Raw genomic sequence first — 15,787 nt, 5'->3', positions numbered from 1 at the left:
CTATGAGGACATAAGTTGTTTAAATATCTTTAAGGATATTATTGAAAAAGAAATATTTGTATAGTACAGTATAACATAAACCTCAAAAAGAAAATGCAATATTTTATTATTATTTAAAATATACGTAAAAAATGTTGATTTACTGTTCAGGTCTTTATGTACAAAGAACGAACATTTTTCAATCTTTATCTTGTTTTATAATTTTATATTTAATATCATATTTTAATACCTTTATTATAATATTTCAAATTATTTAAAACTATTTATCACAATAGTTGCAGAGTGCAGGGTACAAAGTTTTAATATTGCTTGAAGCACTCTAACGAGGGTAAAAAATAATTTGTAAATTGAAAGACAAACAAAAATCTTTTCAATTTCAATATTTATAACGGATAAAGTTTTTTTTCTGTTTACTTTAAAATTGACCTTGTCACGGCTATTTAGGATACGTAAGTTTCGAAGAATTCTGTTATTACAAAACACCGATGAAAAAAAAAAAAAAAAAAAATATATTATTATTCAATCAATTAACAAAAAGTGTAACTTTCATATTATAAACTTCATTGATTAAAGAAAAATCATTTATTTGTACATTAAATACATTCGATTAAAATAATAATTATACTAAATTAATAATCAATTATGATAATAATGATTAATGAAAATATTTAGAGAGGTAATACGGTAATCTACAATCTCCTCAAATGGCTATTGTTATCCATACATTGTCTAGGCTTCGTGAAAATTGACATGACGTTATATTAATTGAAAGGGCTAATGGTGCGAGCGTATCATTGCATTGGTCTCTAACAACTCTTGTAGCTCCAAGCCTGTAAACATTTTCTACGCGCGCGCGCGCGCGCAATGAGAGAGAGAGAGAGAGAGAGAGAGAGAGAGAGAGAGAGAGAGGGACCGAATGACTAATTGAGTGGAAGCGAGCGCGGGTAATTTATAAATCGCGGGACTCATTGCGAAGTGATAGTGAGTACCGCGTAGTAAAAAATGATGGAATTCGAAGTTGAGAAGGGTAGAGTGTGCACCACTAATCGATAATGCGGTGTCTCAACCATTGACAATGACAAAGATAGAGAGCAAGACAATTGTCTCGCCCACCGTGACGCGGGCAAAACAACCTCGACGTACACCTCCGCATGAGATCTTGGGGGCGAGGTTCGGATCGCCGGTAAAGCACGCGCGTGCGCCTGTGAATTTCAATTTGCAGCCAGGACAATGGGAGGATGAGATTGTCCTTTCTTTTTCTATTGGGCTAGCGTTATTAATGCAGCTAATGCGATGACTCTCGCATCAAGCATTTCCACGAGCATTAATTACGTAATTTCGAACAAAAGGTCATTGGTTAACTTGATAAATGTGAAATTGAAAGGAACAATCGCGTTTCTATTTATTTGCCATTATCCTGAAGGGTATGTTAACGATATTTTTATTGTCGCTGCTTTTTTGAAATTTTTGTAAGGACTTGCCGAGAATATACGCGACGCGTCTCCGTTTAAACAATAGATTCGGTAGATTACGCTAATTCGAAATCGGCTGATCGCGAATTTATACGATACATTGTCGTTATTACGATAGCTTATTTGCGAAATGTTATCCAGATAATCCATACGATCTATCTATATCATCATTTCCGTAAATAATTCCACTCATATTATGTAGACCCAATTGTAAAACGAAGAAAGAGGAAAGGAAAGACTAAAATCTGCGATGAAACGTTGGCTCGAGCGACTAAACATAACCAAACAACTAATAGCCAATAGAATCATCGTCATTTACGAAAAAGCCCACGGAATACGTCACTATGCTCCCCGTTACAGAGAAAATGTATAATCGCGGATGCTCGATAATACTATTTGTCAATGGACTGCCCAATGTTCCCAATGTTTTGCCAATCCTTATGAAACTCTGGCCTTTTCTCGAAAGCCTCGGGCTCCTTGCGTAATCCTACGAATCTCTTGGCAATATCAACTCGTTTCGCCAATTGTATGTGTATGGCATCGTCGACGACACGGTTTGGATAAGCGTTTCCTAATCGTCGTATCTGGTTACCCGTAGAGGATAGCCGATAACATACAGTCGAATGCGTTACATCCATATAAACCGAGAGCACATCCCGCAAAACGTCTGTGCAGTCTTCAATCTAAGAGGAGGTAATCTGGTTGTTATCTGCACACGTGGACACTAAGCTCGGTTGCATTCTCGCATGCCTCACGTTGTACTCCTGGTAATACTGCCGAGTGCTCTATTTAGCACTTATCGCTCTAATATGTACGTAGATGCCAAATGTCGTTATCGCATACATAGAGCATACAGCACATTTATACAAGAGTACATCTAAAATTCGTGTTGAGTAAGAAATTTTTGTATTCTACTCTGTGGTCGGTTCTGGTGTTTCTCAACTCCCTTTCTCTCGTTCATCCCAAAACTTCAATCTCCTGTTGACGTCGATTTTTATCGTCGATTTGCAGGAGAACAAAAACATAAAAAAAAAAAAATAAAAAAAAAAAAAATAAACGACAAAGTAAAGAAGAAGAAGAAATAAAAAAGATAAGACAAGAAAAAGAAAAAATAATTGGCCGGTAGGTGTTGACGTAAGTGTGTAACGAGAGTTTTTATTTTACCACCAAATTATTTATATATTTTTAACTAGTAGTATCATTAATGATGTATGAAGTGGAAAATTGTTTTTTTGTTAATTAAATTGTTTACGTTGAGCTGACTGATGAGCTAGTGTTTTATGTTTATTTAAATATGTTTATTTAAATTAAAAATTTACTTAAACCCCGTCGAAGACACGTATCCCATCGTGTCAAAAACCAAAAACTTTTGCTTTTGAAAGTCAGGAACAACGAACGGCCTTAATAAGCGAAATTTTCATAGGGACGGTAAATTTTTATAACAATTTGCCGAAAGAAAGCAGCACTACGATAATTTAATACATCAACGTTCCAAATTGGCGAAAAACGCGAGTTTTCGGCGAAACCCTCGACTATTAACGATCAATGTTAACGAGTCAATTTGCTCATGCTCTAACGTCGCGTTTGAAAGAACATTTCTTTCTCATTATCACTTAACGAGGTTATGTTGAGGCTTATGTTGAAATTTCGGACTTTAAATAAAGAAGGAGGCGAGGTTCAGCGCAACGTTAGCGTTCTACGTTTCACGGGTTTTTCGATCGTAAAACGTGCACACACGACAATTACCGGGACGAAAGCACACGCGGTCACGATTGTCACGGAGACGATGGTATTTCGTGTCGGGCTGCCCGTCGCGCAAACTCGTCAATAACTATCCAGCCTCGTCTATCCGTTAAATTATATGTCGAAGAAGCTGAGGGTCGCGGTCCTCCGGCTCCGCGGATGCTACACGGCTCCTCCTCGACCGATCCTCCCCTCGGTATTCGAGGAAAATTCGCGCTCACTAAGCTACGGCGGTTGCTCCAGCTCGCTCGCTCTTGCTTGAAATTAAAAATTGGCGCGAATAGCCGCGGCTTAACGAGCTCCTCTCCTTTTTCCCTCGAATTATCGTACAGCCGCGAGTTTCCGTCTAGGAAGACGTTTCTCGGAAATCCAAAGCCATACTTCCCCCGGTTATAGTTCCAGCTAGGAGTGAAAATTCAATTGGCTCTGTCCTATGGAATGCTAAAACTTTCCACAATAGTCGGCACAAGGCTCGTAACGGTCAAATACAAGCTTCAATTTACAATTGATTGGACTAGCCGTTCAATTGCATTCTATTCATGTAACCACCAGCGAATTATCTCGCACTAAAAAATTGGAGACTGTCTGAACTTTGGATCTGGTATTGTCGGGCATTACGACACGAGCGTCCCCGTTTTCAAACGACGCACGTGCCAATTGCTGATTGGCGTATAAAAAAAAATATATATATATATATATATACGGCCGGGCCTTAAAGTACGAATAGTCGATTCGATAGCGCGGCATCGAGGAAAGTTGACGGTAGTGGCGATTGAAAAGCGAAGGTGGAGGCGGAGTATTTCCTGCTGCTCGGGCAGAAACTCAAGAATGAGGACCTCGTGGTGGCCATGCGGAAAAAGGAACGCGAGCCGCATGCGAGCGAGGCAATTAGCGGCGCTTCACCTCCCCTCTTGACCCCAGCCGGGCCCACGGGCTACGTACCACGAACCATCCTCTGCACAATGCGGCCCCGAGTAACGGACGTCGGCTTCGACTCGTCCTTTCCCAGACGCCTACGCGCATCTCCGTAGCTGTAGCGCGATTATGCGCAGCCAAGCTAACGGCCGAGCCGTTTGTCCTTTACTTTTTTACCTACGCCAAGTAGGCATGTTTCGATCGAGGATACGGGGGAGGGGGAGGAGAAAGCTAGCTCATCGGGTGGTAAGAAGGGATTAGAGGTCGGTGGTTAGATCGTTACCGTTGACTGAAAGAACAATTCTTATGAGATTTTTCATTATTAATGGCAGTTCCGAGGGTTGAGTAGTCGAGTAGGTTGGAGCGTTGAAAGAAAGAACTCGAAATCTTACTCTGTCTTATATTAACTTAACACCCTATGAATTTCGTCTCACGTATTGTCTCATATTTATTAAACTTTACAATCCCAAACTCAAATCATTATGACGATTGGCTCGAATGGCAAACTTTCGATGCATTTACGAATGCAATTCGCTTTCGTCGATAGATTCGATGGGAATTACGAGCACAAAGTGCTGTCCTTATTGCATAAGTTTTGAGCATATTTTGGGATTCAAAGAGATTCTGGTTTATAATTTATGTCTAGTGCTCGTGTTATACTTGTGTATATTTCGAGCATATTGCTTAAGATATGCGAGATTTTATTTAACTCCATCTTACTTCATCACCTTTCATATTCTGATAATTTTATTACGAAATCATGGTTTATATGAGCGTGTATGTAACATCTTTTCAAGTTCTCACGCTATATGTATATATATATATATATATATATATATATTTCTGCAAAGAATTGAAAAAAGAAACAAATTTCATTGTTTTTTATAAGACCATTCAGACAATAATGAACTTTAGGCAAAAAAAAAAAAATTTTTTTTTTTATTTTTTTTTGTATTTTTTATTTTTTTTATATAATTTCTTACATTAAATGCCATAATCGTATACATGAAATTGCTTTTCTTAGAGTACTGCCATATTGTTAATATTAAACAAAAAAAAAACTAAAATCTAGGATGTACTTTCAATTTGTATAAGCTGATAAATATATACAATTCTGAATCTTTGGATAAATTTTGAAATATCTATTTGAAACAGATATCAAGAATTTCATTTATGAAAAAAAATATGTTTTCACGTATAATCAACCTAATACATACGAATATTTGCCTTAAAATAGATAAGAAAAAGGTTTATCTTGAAAATAAAGTAAGCTAAATAAAATGTGAAATTAATCTACAATTTACACAATGAAATGTGAAACGAAATTAATATTTACACAATGAGAGAGACGAAGGTTTATACTATTATTTACTAGTTAAAGTATAGTAATAGTTGTGTGTACGTGTATGTGTGCGTGCGTGTGTGTGTGTGTGTGTGTATATATCTAAATATACAGATAGATAGATAGAAAAATTGATATGTATATAAAGGCTAGGAGGTAATAGGTTATATATTTAAAATCATGCTAATGAGAAATCCGAGTAGACCTTCTAATGACCCATCACTAAACTGACATTCAACAAGCCACGGGTTAACGTACAGTCGGTCGACGGTTTGCACAAAGGTCGGTTTTCCAGAGCTGCCCGTCGAAACTTGCTCAAATTAATCCGGTACACTTACATTGTTACCGAATAATTACCGGAGTTTACGTACGTTACTTTTAGCTAATCGTATTATCTTTCCGAGCCAAGCTGAGCTACATGCTTACACATGTGCTTCATTTCTGCGGTGAAACGATATTTCCTGCAGACTACATACTTTTGTAGTCCACCCGTTACTACACGTATGTTTTGTCCGCACATAACAATTGCAACACCGTTCTCATAACTGACTTTTATACTTTAATTCCAATAACCCCAATAAATGCACATACGTTGACCAACTAATATTAAAGCGCATTATAAAACATCTGTTTATGCTCTACGGATAAACACTCGTATACCAAAGTCGTGGTAATTTCGAGTAAAACTGACGATGGTTTTTGACAATTTTGTGACTGTGCATCTTAGGAGCTCGGATCGGTAAAATAAAGTTATTAATAATGAATTTTACGATGACATTTTGGGGAGAAATTCGTGAAAATAATGTGGACGTGACAAAAACCCAAAAGTGGATGACAACCCCGACCTCCCCTCGGGCCCTCGCCATATGAACCTGCGTATTACCTCCTTCGTCGCTTATTTATCAGTAACATCGACACCTGCGCGCATCAAAGGCTATCCCCCCCCCGCCCCCAGCTTATCGATCGATCTTACGTCCCTTGCCTCACTCCTTTCCCCGTGTCTCGACCGACACGAAGTCGTCCATTTCGACCTCGTTGCAGCCCATCGGTGGCACGCGATTCATACGAACTCTCAGGCCCAATATCGATCGGTCCATGACGCAAGTGTAGCCCCGGCTTATCTTATCAGCTAGGCTCGTGCCACGCATCTAGATTAGACTTATCGGAATTACAAGAGCGCGGAAGTGTGTCGCGAGTGTCGTTAGTGAGACGTTACGCGCAGCTTCGCCCACACCGACACCACCTTCCATGTCGCATTGTTGTTTTCTTTCCTCTATTTGGCCCTTTTTTTCTCGCTCACTAAAGTTAACGATACTATCAGGCCGCAATCTTGTATTCGAACGCCTATCGCGATGGATATCCAAGAATAGCGAGGACCTTTATTCTATTCATAAGGGTTAAGCAAATGAAGGCGTTATGCGCGCGCGTGGCTCATCCCACCAGGAAAATTCCGGCTTCTAGCGTTTTATGATTATTTACTGAGAAGGTGAGTCACGAGTGTCGGGAAACGAAGGCGAATGGCTGATGTCCAGATATAATAAACCAAGTGCGAGATGGAAAAAAAGACACTTGTGGTCGATAGCGGCTGGTATTAAAGATTTTGGTGAGGGCGTCACGTACGATGATGAAAGACAGGAGAAAATTAATTACCAGCTCTATCGAGGCCCTAATGAAGTACGTGGGAACTCGAACCTTAGTGGACGAATTATTTTTTAATTTGCACGACGTACTTCGGTTGACAAGATTTAACCAAAGACTTTCACAGGTTTTAACAATTGCCTTGGTTAATTATATTCGTGAGCGTTGAAATTGGCAATGATAAATCTCGGTACTTCGTGACGGAGTGTCGAAGCGAAAAATTTTACCACTGCATCCGCGCTTATGATCGCGTCAAAAAGGAAAAAGCACTTGATTAAATAAGCGCTCGGGTGATCGTGCTTACGTACCACCGTGGTTATCTGAAAAGTCAAGTTTGAATGAATCAGCTTAATTTACCATAGCGCAAGTAACGGCGTCGTTTCAGGAATGAAAAAACAAAAAAAAAAAAAATGATTCACACTGGCGCGCGACATATAATCGTCACATCGTCTTTTGCGATACGCACCGAGAGAGAGAGAGAGAGAGAGAGAGAGAGAGAGAGAGAGAGAGAAACAAGACGCCACGCGCATGGTAAAAATGTACGCGTATGTGCGTAGGAGCGTAGGAGTGCATATGCCTATGTAGTGGTATTAGCGGTTGGTAAATGGGTACCAGAGCTACGAGAGGTCCCTAATGCCGTAGTTCTTGATGTGGACGGAAAGAGTCTGGGGGTGGACTTCTGCGAAATCAGAATTGGCTGGGAAGAGTTAGAGGGGCATTATTGACGGGGGACTTTGTCAACGAATGACTCGTCGAATGGAGTTTTATGAATATGATGAGGAAGAATAAGAGTAAATAAAATGATGGAAAGGAGTGACAGCTGGGGAGCAAGAGAGGAAGGAGAAATCACTGTTTGAACTTATTGCGAGTGTGGATAGTTTGATAAATCGAAGCTTCGTTCGGTTCATCACTTATTCAAATTACTTGTAACGCGTTACGTAAAATTTATTATAATAATCAAATAAAACGGCCCAATTTTATCGGCATATCAAAATTAAAGATTGAGCAACATTGAGATTGAATTACACCTGCGAACTTTACAAACTCACTCGCCTCGTCGTCCGAGATAATTCGCACGACAGACTTTTCGCAAAACGCTCCCCCCCCCCAAAATTTAATTAGCAATAATAATTTAAATATTTGAAAATAAGCGACTTAAACATTTTTCAACAAATCTTTTAATTACCTAAGAATATGTTCTTCATATTCCGTTACCTGTACATTAATATTACGTACATAGTAGATTTACATATTTTAGTACCGAAATAAGTTTAGAATGGAAATGGAAATTTGCGCTACAAATATAAACTCACAGATCTCATCGGAAGGTATTCATTCGTCTTACGTAATACTTCGTCGCCTGTTATTATTGAATGGAAAAACGGTTTTCTTAAAAGATCCACAGATTGCCGTGGCTAGTGAAGAAAGCACTTGATGACAGCGTCATCAATTTTGTTATGAGAATGTCGACAATTCCAAACAACGAATAAATAAATATCAATCAGGATGTATCGCTCGATCTCTCGCACCTACGGCTCCTAGTTTACGGTCGCTGTTGGAAACGCCAGGATACGTTAAAGGCGCCTGGAAGATATTGAGATGCGAGGATCAGGAGGCGCTCGATTTATCGCGATCGACGATCGGTCGCTCTGGAATTCCCATGTGTTCGATAATCCAAGCACATTGCGAGATCGCCGACGATCGATTTGTAAAATCGACCACGTGAATCACGAGGCCTATCAGCGACGTCGCCGCCGATGATGATTATGATGATTCGCTTCGATCGATTCGCAAGGAGCGTTTAATCCGCGCTCCTCTCGGGCCAACTCGTTCCCCAGATCCCAGTTCCGAGCCCGGGACACGACTTTTGATCTTGGCTTTTTGACAGGCCCTAGTCTCCCTTTTAACCTCAACCCTCTTACGACAAGTGGATTTTCCCAAGTGGCGCCCGTGACACGCGCGCGTTTTTTTCCGTTGTCAGCGCCCGTTTTCTCGAGCCCGCAAGAGAAATATTTGTCTTCTTTGATCCGGCGCCAACAACCCTCACTCAACGTCAACATGCCCGTCATCTGTCAAATAGAAAATTTTCATTGTCCCCCGTTCGCGTTCCCCGTCCGACGATTCGAATGAAATTTAGCGACGACACCTCGACCATGGCTTTGTAAAATATTCCCTTATTATTATTCCAGTAGCGTGCAAATTCATTTATAACCTTCACATTATAATGCTCATAGAGAATGCGAATGCTCTCCTTAACAATACGGAGAAACTTTTTTATCTTAACAAAGATAATCCCGATAATGCCACGTACCTTACATTAGCATTATACATTACAACTATTAGAGATTTGTCATTTGGCACGCCCACGTCTGGCACATTACGACCTCATTCGGTAATTTTCCTTCATTGAGAAGCTTGGATTTGATTAAACAGCATTAGATTTCACTAATATCCAAGCGGGACGTGGATTTTGGACGAAGCTACGCCGTAAAATAATCGGAGATTAACGGAGATGCACCGTGCGAGCGCTTAAAGCCTAACCAACTCTCTCTGTAAAGTCGGGAATTTTTTATTGAACCAGGCGATTAGGCGTCCTAGTTTGTTTTTCTCCCCCTGTTGTGTATAACGAGATAACGAGGTCTAGCTTACGGGAAGCCCATGGTGGAAACGGTGTCAATAATATTTAACAATGCATTACGCCTCTTTCTTACTCCAAAGCTAGAGACACGCAGCCAAGCGGCACGCCACTTTGTCTCGTTACGTTAATGTAGCAAAGACGGGGGTGGGGTGAGAGGGATACGGGAGAGACGCTCGCTACGTTGGAAATTACAATGTAATGTATCTCGCGACCAAGATTTTTTTCCTCAAACGTCGAAGTAGTCGCGAGTCTCTCGTGATTTAGGAGAATATTCGTTAGGGCAAGTTGGCGAGGATGTAAGTAGGCGGAGATACGCGGAGAGTTGGTGAGAGAGCGAGGAGTCTGTAAGGCTCGCGGTGTTCTCGCTCGCTCTCGATGGCAATAAAGGCATCGGTCGTAAAGCTGATCAACTTGGAGCTCTACGTTACTTAGCACGACTCGGCCGTGGAATTCCTTTGTCATCGGATGGGTGAGTCTCGCGTTTGCAGACACCCCCCCCCCTCCATCCCTCCCTCCCTCCCCCCAATCCCCTCCTCATACATACAAACCATACCCCCGGCTCCTTGAATTACAGCGAGGGAGATGTGAAGCGCAGGCAACCCTTGCCGGTGGGAGTCACGGCCGAGGTCGAAAGTGCGGGAAAAATAGATCTGGAGCTGGAGCACGTGGGCATCGTATGAAAAGGCCTGGGTACGTGCCCTCGAGAGCCTCGGAGCAGGTAGTTCCGGGGCCCGGATTGCCTCCCCCTTTTCTACCTGAGCCCGGTGGCGCTTCCCGTTGCCGCCTTTCTTCACGGCCCCGGACAATGAAGGCCGGCTCAGGCGTTAAACCGAGCCCGAGTCAACGTCACCGCATATAGGAGGAAAGTCGTCGTCGTCATAGGCCCCACCGACTTTTTTCCTCTATTCAGTGACTCCATCGACTTTTCGTTCGCTGTTCCTCGCATCGAGCAGCTCGGTTTCTTTTCTACTCTCTCATTCTCTCTCTTCTTTTCATACATTGTGCTCCCTTCTCCCTACCCCTTACCCCCTAGTCAACCAACCCGCCATCGCCCATCCCCCCCCCCAATCCCCCCATCCCCCCTCTCGACTCCTCACCCCTGCGTTCCCCGATGATACCGCGTCACTGCGCGTTGGTGGGCCTTTTTACGGAATATTTACAGCCTCTATATCTTGGGAATCGTGCCGACTAAATTTTTCTCTCCGTGTTTTTACAGGTTTACGTAGCACCTTCGACGCGTCGACCAACGTATCGTCTTTTTGACTGTTCTTTCCCCTCCCGCCGCCTCGACCCAGGCCCGCCGATCGCTGTCCCATCCCGACTCGTTCCCGGACCCCTCTTTCCCGCATCATTCGATACTTTACGCTCGACCGCGTATCCTCGACGATGCGAGGCAGCGGCTCGACAAAGCACGATTCCTCGACTCAACGAAACGACGACTGTCCGTCCCGATCACTACTGGCTTCGGGCCGAAGTTCTACCTCGGACCGACGACTCGCGCATTCCAATGGAAATAGACATCCCGCGTGACGATTATGAGATGGGTCGAGTGCTCGGGAGGCTAGAGGGGAGGCAATTTCGGATGCCGAACGATAGGATATCAGGGGTCGTAATCGGAGTCGGATGATTGACGTAGCTCGCCGTGGGCCTTTCTCTTTTCCTCAAGGCGATATTGGCTTTTCCATGTGCCGACGTGAACAAAGAGTGCTTGGCGAGCGTTCGCCGCGCATCGCGTAGCGCACCCGGGCCGCCGGTCGATACCCGTGGAACGGTCCCGTGGCTTGCCATTGACCTCGCGCGCGCGGGTCTCGACCTCTTGCCGTTCACCAGCTTCAGTCCCTTCCACGAGAACGAGAGTATTTTCTCTCAATTGTCGTCGCACGCTCGCACATTGACGCGCCAAGTGCCAAGCGAGAGATGGCAGTGTGATTCGAGGGGGAGGAATAATTAACACATGCCAAACAATGAAAATCGCTGGTACGTCGGTATGCTCATGTTAAATGTCTCTCTTTGACTCGTATTAGGTTGCGATCAATCGTCTACTGACTTTTTCACCTTTCTTAAGCACTCCACCTTTGTCCACATAAAACGCATCGTCATCTTCATTATCGTCGTCATCGTCGTCGTCGTCGTCGTCGTCGTCGTCGTCGTCGTCGTCGTCGTCGTTTTTTAAGTAAATGTGTTAAAATAGAGGCTGAATGTCTGTGAAGTAAAGGAGAAGACGTTTGCCGACCGTATGATACGGCAAGTCCGAAGTTCATCGTTAAGTTTAGCGAGAGAAATTTTATAATCCTCCAATGAGCCCAGCGGCAGCATAAATTCACGTTTAATTTAATTTAATAAATTCAAACAGAAAGAACGTGAGAGTATTTTTTATTTCTTTTTTTTCTTTTTCTCTTTTATTTTTTTCTTTCTTTTTTCTTTTTGTCTCTCTTTAACGGCAATTCCAAATGACTAAAACATTATGTAAGAAGGAAATCCTCCTCCTCCATCGATCCATTCCTCAGGATTTTCAAACTTTCTACGAAAATTGCTCGGCCGAGTAATACCTTCAGAATGATTCATCTTTAACTGGCAATTAGCACACCAATAAATACGGTACTACGATAAAAACTATTTCTAAGATACTGTTAATAGTTTTCCCTTTTATAGCCAATGAGGAGAAGAGACTACAACGCGCTCCGCTAAATTACACTCCGTACCGTGAGAATTATTGCATTAATAGTTAGAGAGAGAGAGAGAGAGAGAGAGAGAGAGAGAGTTTTGTACCTTTGTAAAATATACATTCTTATGTCAATCGTCCTGTACGAAAACTCGATTGAGGAAGGTTTTGTAATAATAATCGGTAACCGTACATGCGACTTACCGTACATAACATACGATAATCAACTAATCAGCTATCATTCTCAAGGAAATATCGAATGATGAATAAGTTGAAGGTGTATTATTACTTTTATCTACGTTGATTATTGATATTCCGACGAATGAGACAAAACAAAAAACAAAACAAAAAAAAGGTAAGAAATTTAATTTGACCAAACCTTTTTCCAAAAAGCAAACACATATAGATAATAAACATTCCCCCCTCCAATCCACTCCCTTTCCGTGCGTTTAATAATTTACCGAATAAATAGTTGATTTGATATAAATATGTGAACATAGATAAGCTAAGTCGTATCCATAAAATTGGTTTTATTATTTTATCACACCGCATAAGGAGGATCGTTTAAATTATACGTAAAGTGAAGGCGCAGCGGGACGACGAAATTCCATCGCATGAATTAACAATTTTGCTCGAAGGAACAGTGAAAGAATAACAATATTACGTATCGGAATTTTGACGCACTTTTAATGAAAGTCGCGTTAAGCGATCCAAGCGCCTACCGATCGACCAAGCGACGATACATTAGCTCCCAATATCGGGAAACCAAATCAGCAATTAACTCGCTCCAACATTTGCCCATTCTCCGGGTTATTAAGAGGAAAATCAGACCAAAGCCAAGGATTTGGGATATCGAGGCGATTCAAAAGCGCCGTTTACGCGCGAATAAATTTGCATTGGAAAACATAAAGTAGCGCGAGAGAAAGAGAGTCGCGCGCGAAAGGCCTTGGTAGTAGTAAAAGAGTCGAATAGTCGAGATGTGGGAAGGGCCGCCGGGGATCGTTTGGGGCGATTTGAATATTAGCGGTAGAAGCCCGGGAGATTTTGACGTGTTGACTCGCTTCATTGCATCGATGGCTAGTGCGAGCTCGAGGAGCCATGACGGCGGGTCGGGTGAGCGGTAAGAGGGGGTCGAGTGGGGCAAGGTGGTGGCAGACGTAGCGTAGGCGTCGCGCTCGCCAATGCCGGGGTAGAGCGTACCTCGGCGAGGATGACGCCTCGTACGGTGATGCCGATCATGGGAGCGAGCCTGAGCTCGACTCCGGGCTCGATGAAGAGCTCGGCCTCGGCCTCGACGAACAGGTCCTCCTTGAGGACGTAGGGGCTCATGACTCGCTCGAGGGTCCGTCTGCCTCGGAGTATCCTGCCACCGGGCAACTCGCTCGGGCCCCGGTAGCCGGCTTCGATGGAGTTGGAGCTCGCGTAGCCGGGTTCCGTGTAGTAGATGGACGCGGACTCGGTGGTGATGGTCCGCTGGAGCGCGGGTGCCGCCCCGGCCACCATCAGGGCCAGCAGCAGAAGGCGCGGGAGCGCCGGCCCCATCTCGGGACCACTGCTGAGCATTAATGAGCCGCGGGGCCGAGGGGCCGCTTCGTCCGCCCCGACGACATTTGCCCCTGGGGGACTCCTGGCACTGGGAGGGGGCGCGAGGGCGCGCGTCCCGCTCGAAAATTCGAACGGCCAACGGTCGGTCGCGGACGTAGGGGAGGTGGCACTCGCGCTAAAACTCGATTTGGCCGTCGGCGCTCGTGGAGAGAGACAATGGAACGAGGAGCCGAGCGGGAGCAAGCGGCGCGAGCTCCTGGCCTGCCGTTGGGTGCGGTTCGACTGCTCGAGCTCCTGGACGCGCTCGGCGGTGATCCAGCGGTGAACGCTCTGCTCTCTCACTCACTCACTCACTCACTCACTCTCTCTCACTCTCTCTCTCTCTCTCTCTCTCTCTCTCTCTCTCTCTCTCTCTCTCTCTCGCTCGCTCGCTCGCTCGCTCTCCCTCGCATCGTTCACTCGCGCCACTTCGTCGTAACCCTACGGAGCGGACGGAGTAGAAGTGGCGGCGCAAGAGGTCACGTGACCGTACGTCACGCAGGTTGTGAAACAGGTGAGTCCCCTCTCGCCTTCGCCCACTGCAATATCTCCGTCTCGGTCGCGCGCTCTTACAAAAGCCCGCACCTCGACATCGGGAATGGCGGCGGCGCGCTCGACACCAAACCCTGTAACACGGTGGAAGGCATCCGCATCTATAACTCCGCTACGACTATTCACGTAAATGCAACCTCTCTCTCTCTCTCTCTCTCTCTCTCTCTCTCTCTCTCTCTCTCTCTCTCTCGTTAACTCTACGCCTCCGGCTGTATAGCGTAAGGAGTTGTTGCGATGGAGTGGAATCGTGGACCGATGGAGTGAAACATGGCGCTGTGTCCACGACGCCAATAATTGCGCATTCGAGTTTAGCGACTAAGGTTTCTTTGCCTACGCGGGACGTCTTCTCATTGGAAGATGCTGCTCCTCTTCTCGCGCCGCGGTCTCGTCGCTCCTCGACTAGCGAGTTAGTCTCGAGTTTGCTTGATCCTCGTAGATTCTCCTTCGCGCGCGCGCACCATTGCGATCAAAACACTTGGCTAATATGCTGAGAGGATAATTTGCGTTACCTCGTGAAATGGAGCGCTATTATGTTGAAATGATAATGATAAATCGTTTTTACGGCCTTATTAAAGTATCACAATTTTTGTGAACAACGTGCTTCGAACGCGAAAGATGTGACCTTATCGTGGCCAAGTGCGTCTAGGAAAACAAAGCATCACCGAGATGTGCAATAAAGTCAACGAGGTCAATAAAAATCCGCGTCGGGTTTCGGATGGGGATGAATGTTGAGGATGATGATGAGGGTGGTGGTGGGGGTGGTGGTGGTGGTGGTGGTGGTGGTGGTGGTGGTGGTGGAAGAAACGTGCCTATGTTGATATTGGCATTAAAATGTAAACACGGTATTTTCGTCCCAAATAAACAAGGTATTTTTCAGTGTCTAAAGTTGAGCGAGTCGCGTTTTTTTTTTCATTTGCAACTGTCATTTTCAATGTTATTAATGATATATCCACTGTCCGGGAATTGTCACAAACCGTATCGTACGGTCGAAGAAAAAATCCACAGGATTTTTCAATATATGATTATCGTCGCAATCGCAACGTCCTCGGCCGATTAAAAAAGCACTCCAATTGACCATCGAGATATGTCATTGGGCACCGTTTGCAATTGGCGCGAACGTCTATTGCGTCGCGGGATGATTACGTGCACATAATCGGTAGACGGTTTCGCTCTCGTTCGAAAGGTCTCCGCTCTCGGTCGGTAGGGCGTGGGGTGGGGTGGGGTGGGGTGGGGGGGGGGAG

At 44.1% G+C, this 15,787-nt stretch overlaps 2 protein-coding genes across 2 annotated transcripts in view; one reads left to right on the top strand and one right to left on the bottom strand.

Moving 5' to 3' along the window:
* bark (C-type lectin domain-containing protein bark beetle) overlaps nucleotides 1-6,620 on the bottom strand; it is a 41,434-nt gene extending 34,814 nt beyond the window's left edge. The window contains exon 1 of the mRNA XM_011506422.1: nucleotides 6,480-6,620. Coding sequence (XP_011504724.1) covers nucleotides 6,480-6,620 — 141 coding nt within the window. The remainder of the gene's footprint in view (nucleotides 1-6,479) is intronic.
* An 8,720-nt stretch (nucleotides 6,621-15,340) lies between these two features.
* Nucleotides 15,341-15,787, top strand: part of LOC105367383 (nuclear distribution protein nudE-like 1) — a 6,307-nt gene continuing 5,860 nt past the window's right edge. The window contains exon 1 of the mRNA XM_011506077.1: nucleotides 15,341-15,412. Within this exon, the coding sequence (XP_011504379.1) occupies nucleotides 15,358-15,412 (55 nt within the window). The 5' untranslated portion in view covers nucleotides 15,341-15,357. The remainder of the gene's footprint in view (nucleotides 15,413-15,787) is intronic.

Source organism: Ceratosolen solmsi, unplaced genomic scaffold (genome assembly GCF_000503995.2).
Source record: "Ceratosolen solmsi marchali unplaced genomic scaffold, CerSol_1.0 scaffold7, whole genome shotgun sequence".
Lineage (NCBI taxonomy): Eukaryota > Metazoa > Arthropoda > Insecta > Hymenoptera > Agaonidae > Ceratosolen > Ceratosolen solmsi.
Note: the sequence above shows the minus strand (reverse complement) of the source record. Positions and strands in the feature narration are given on the sequence as shown.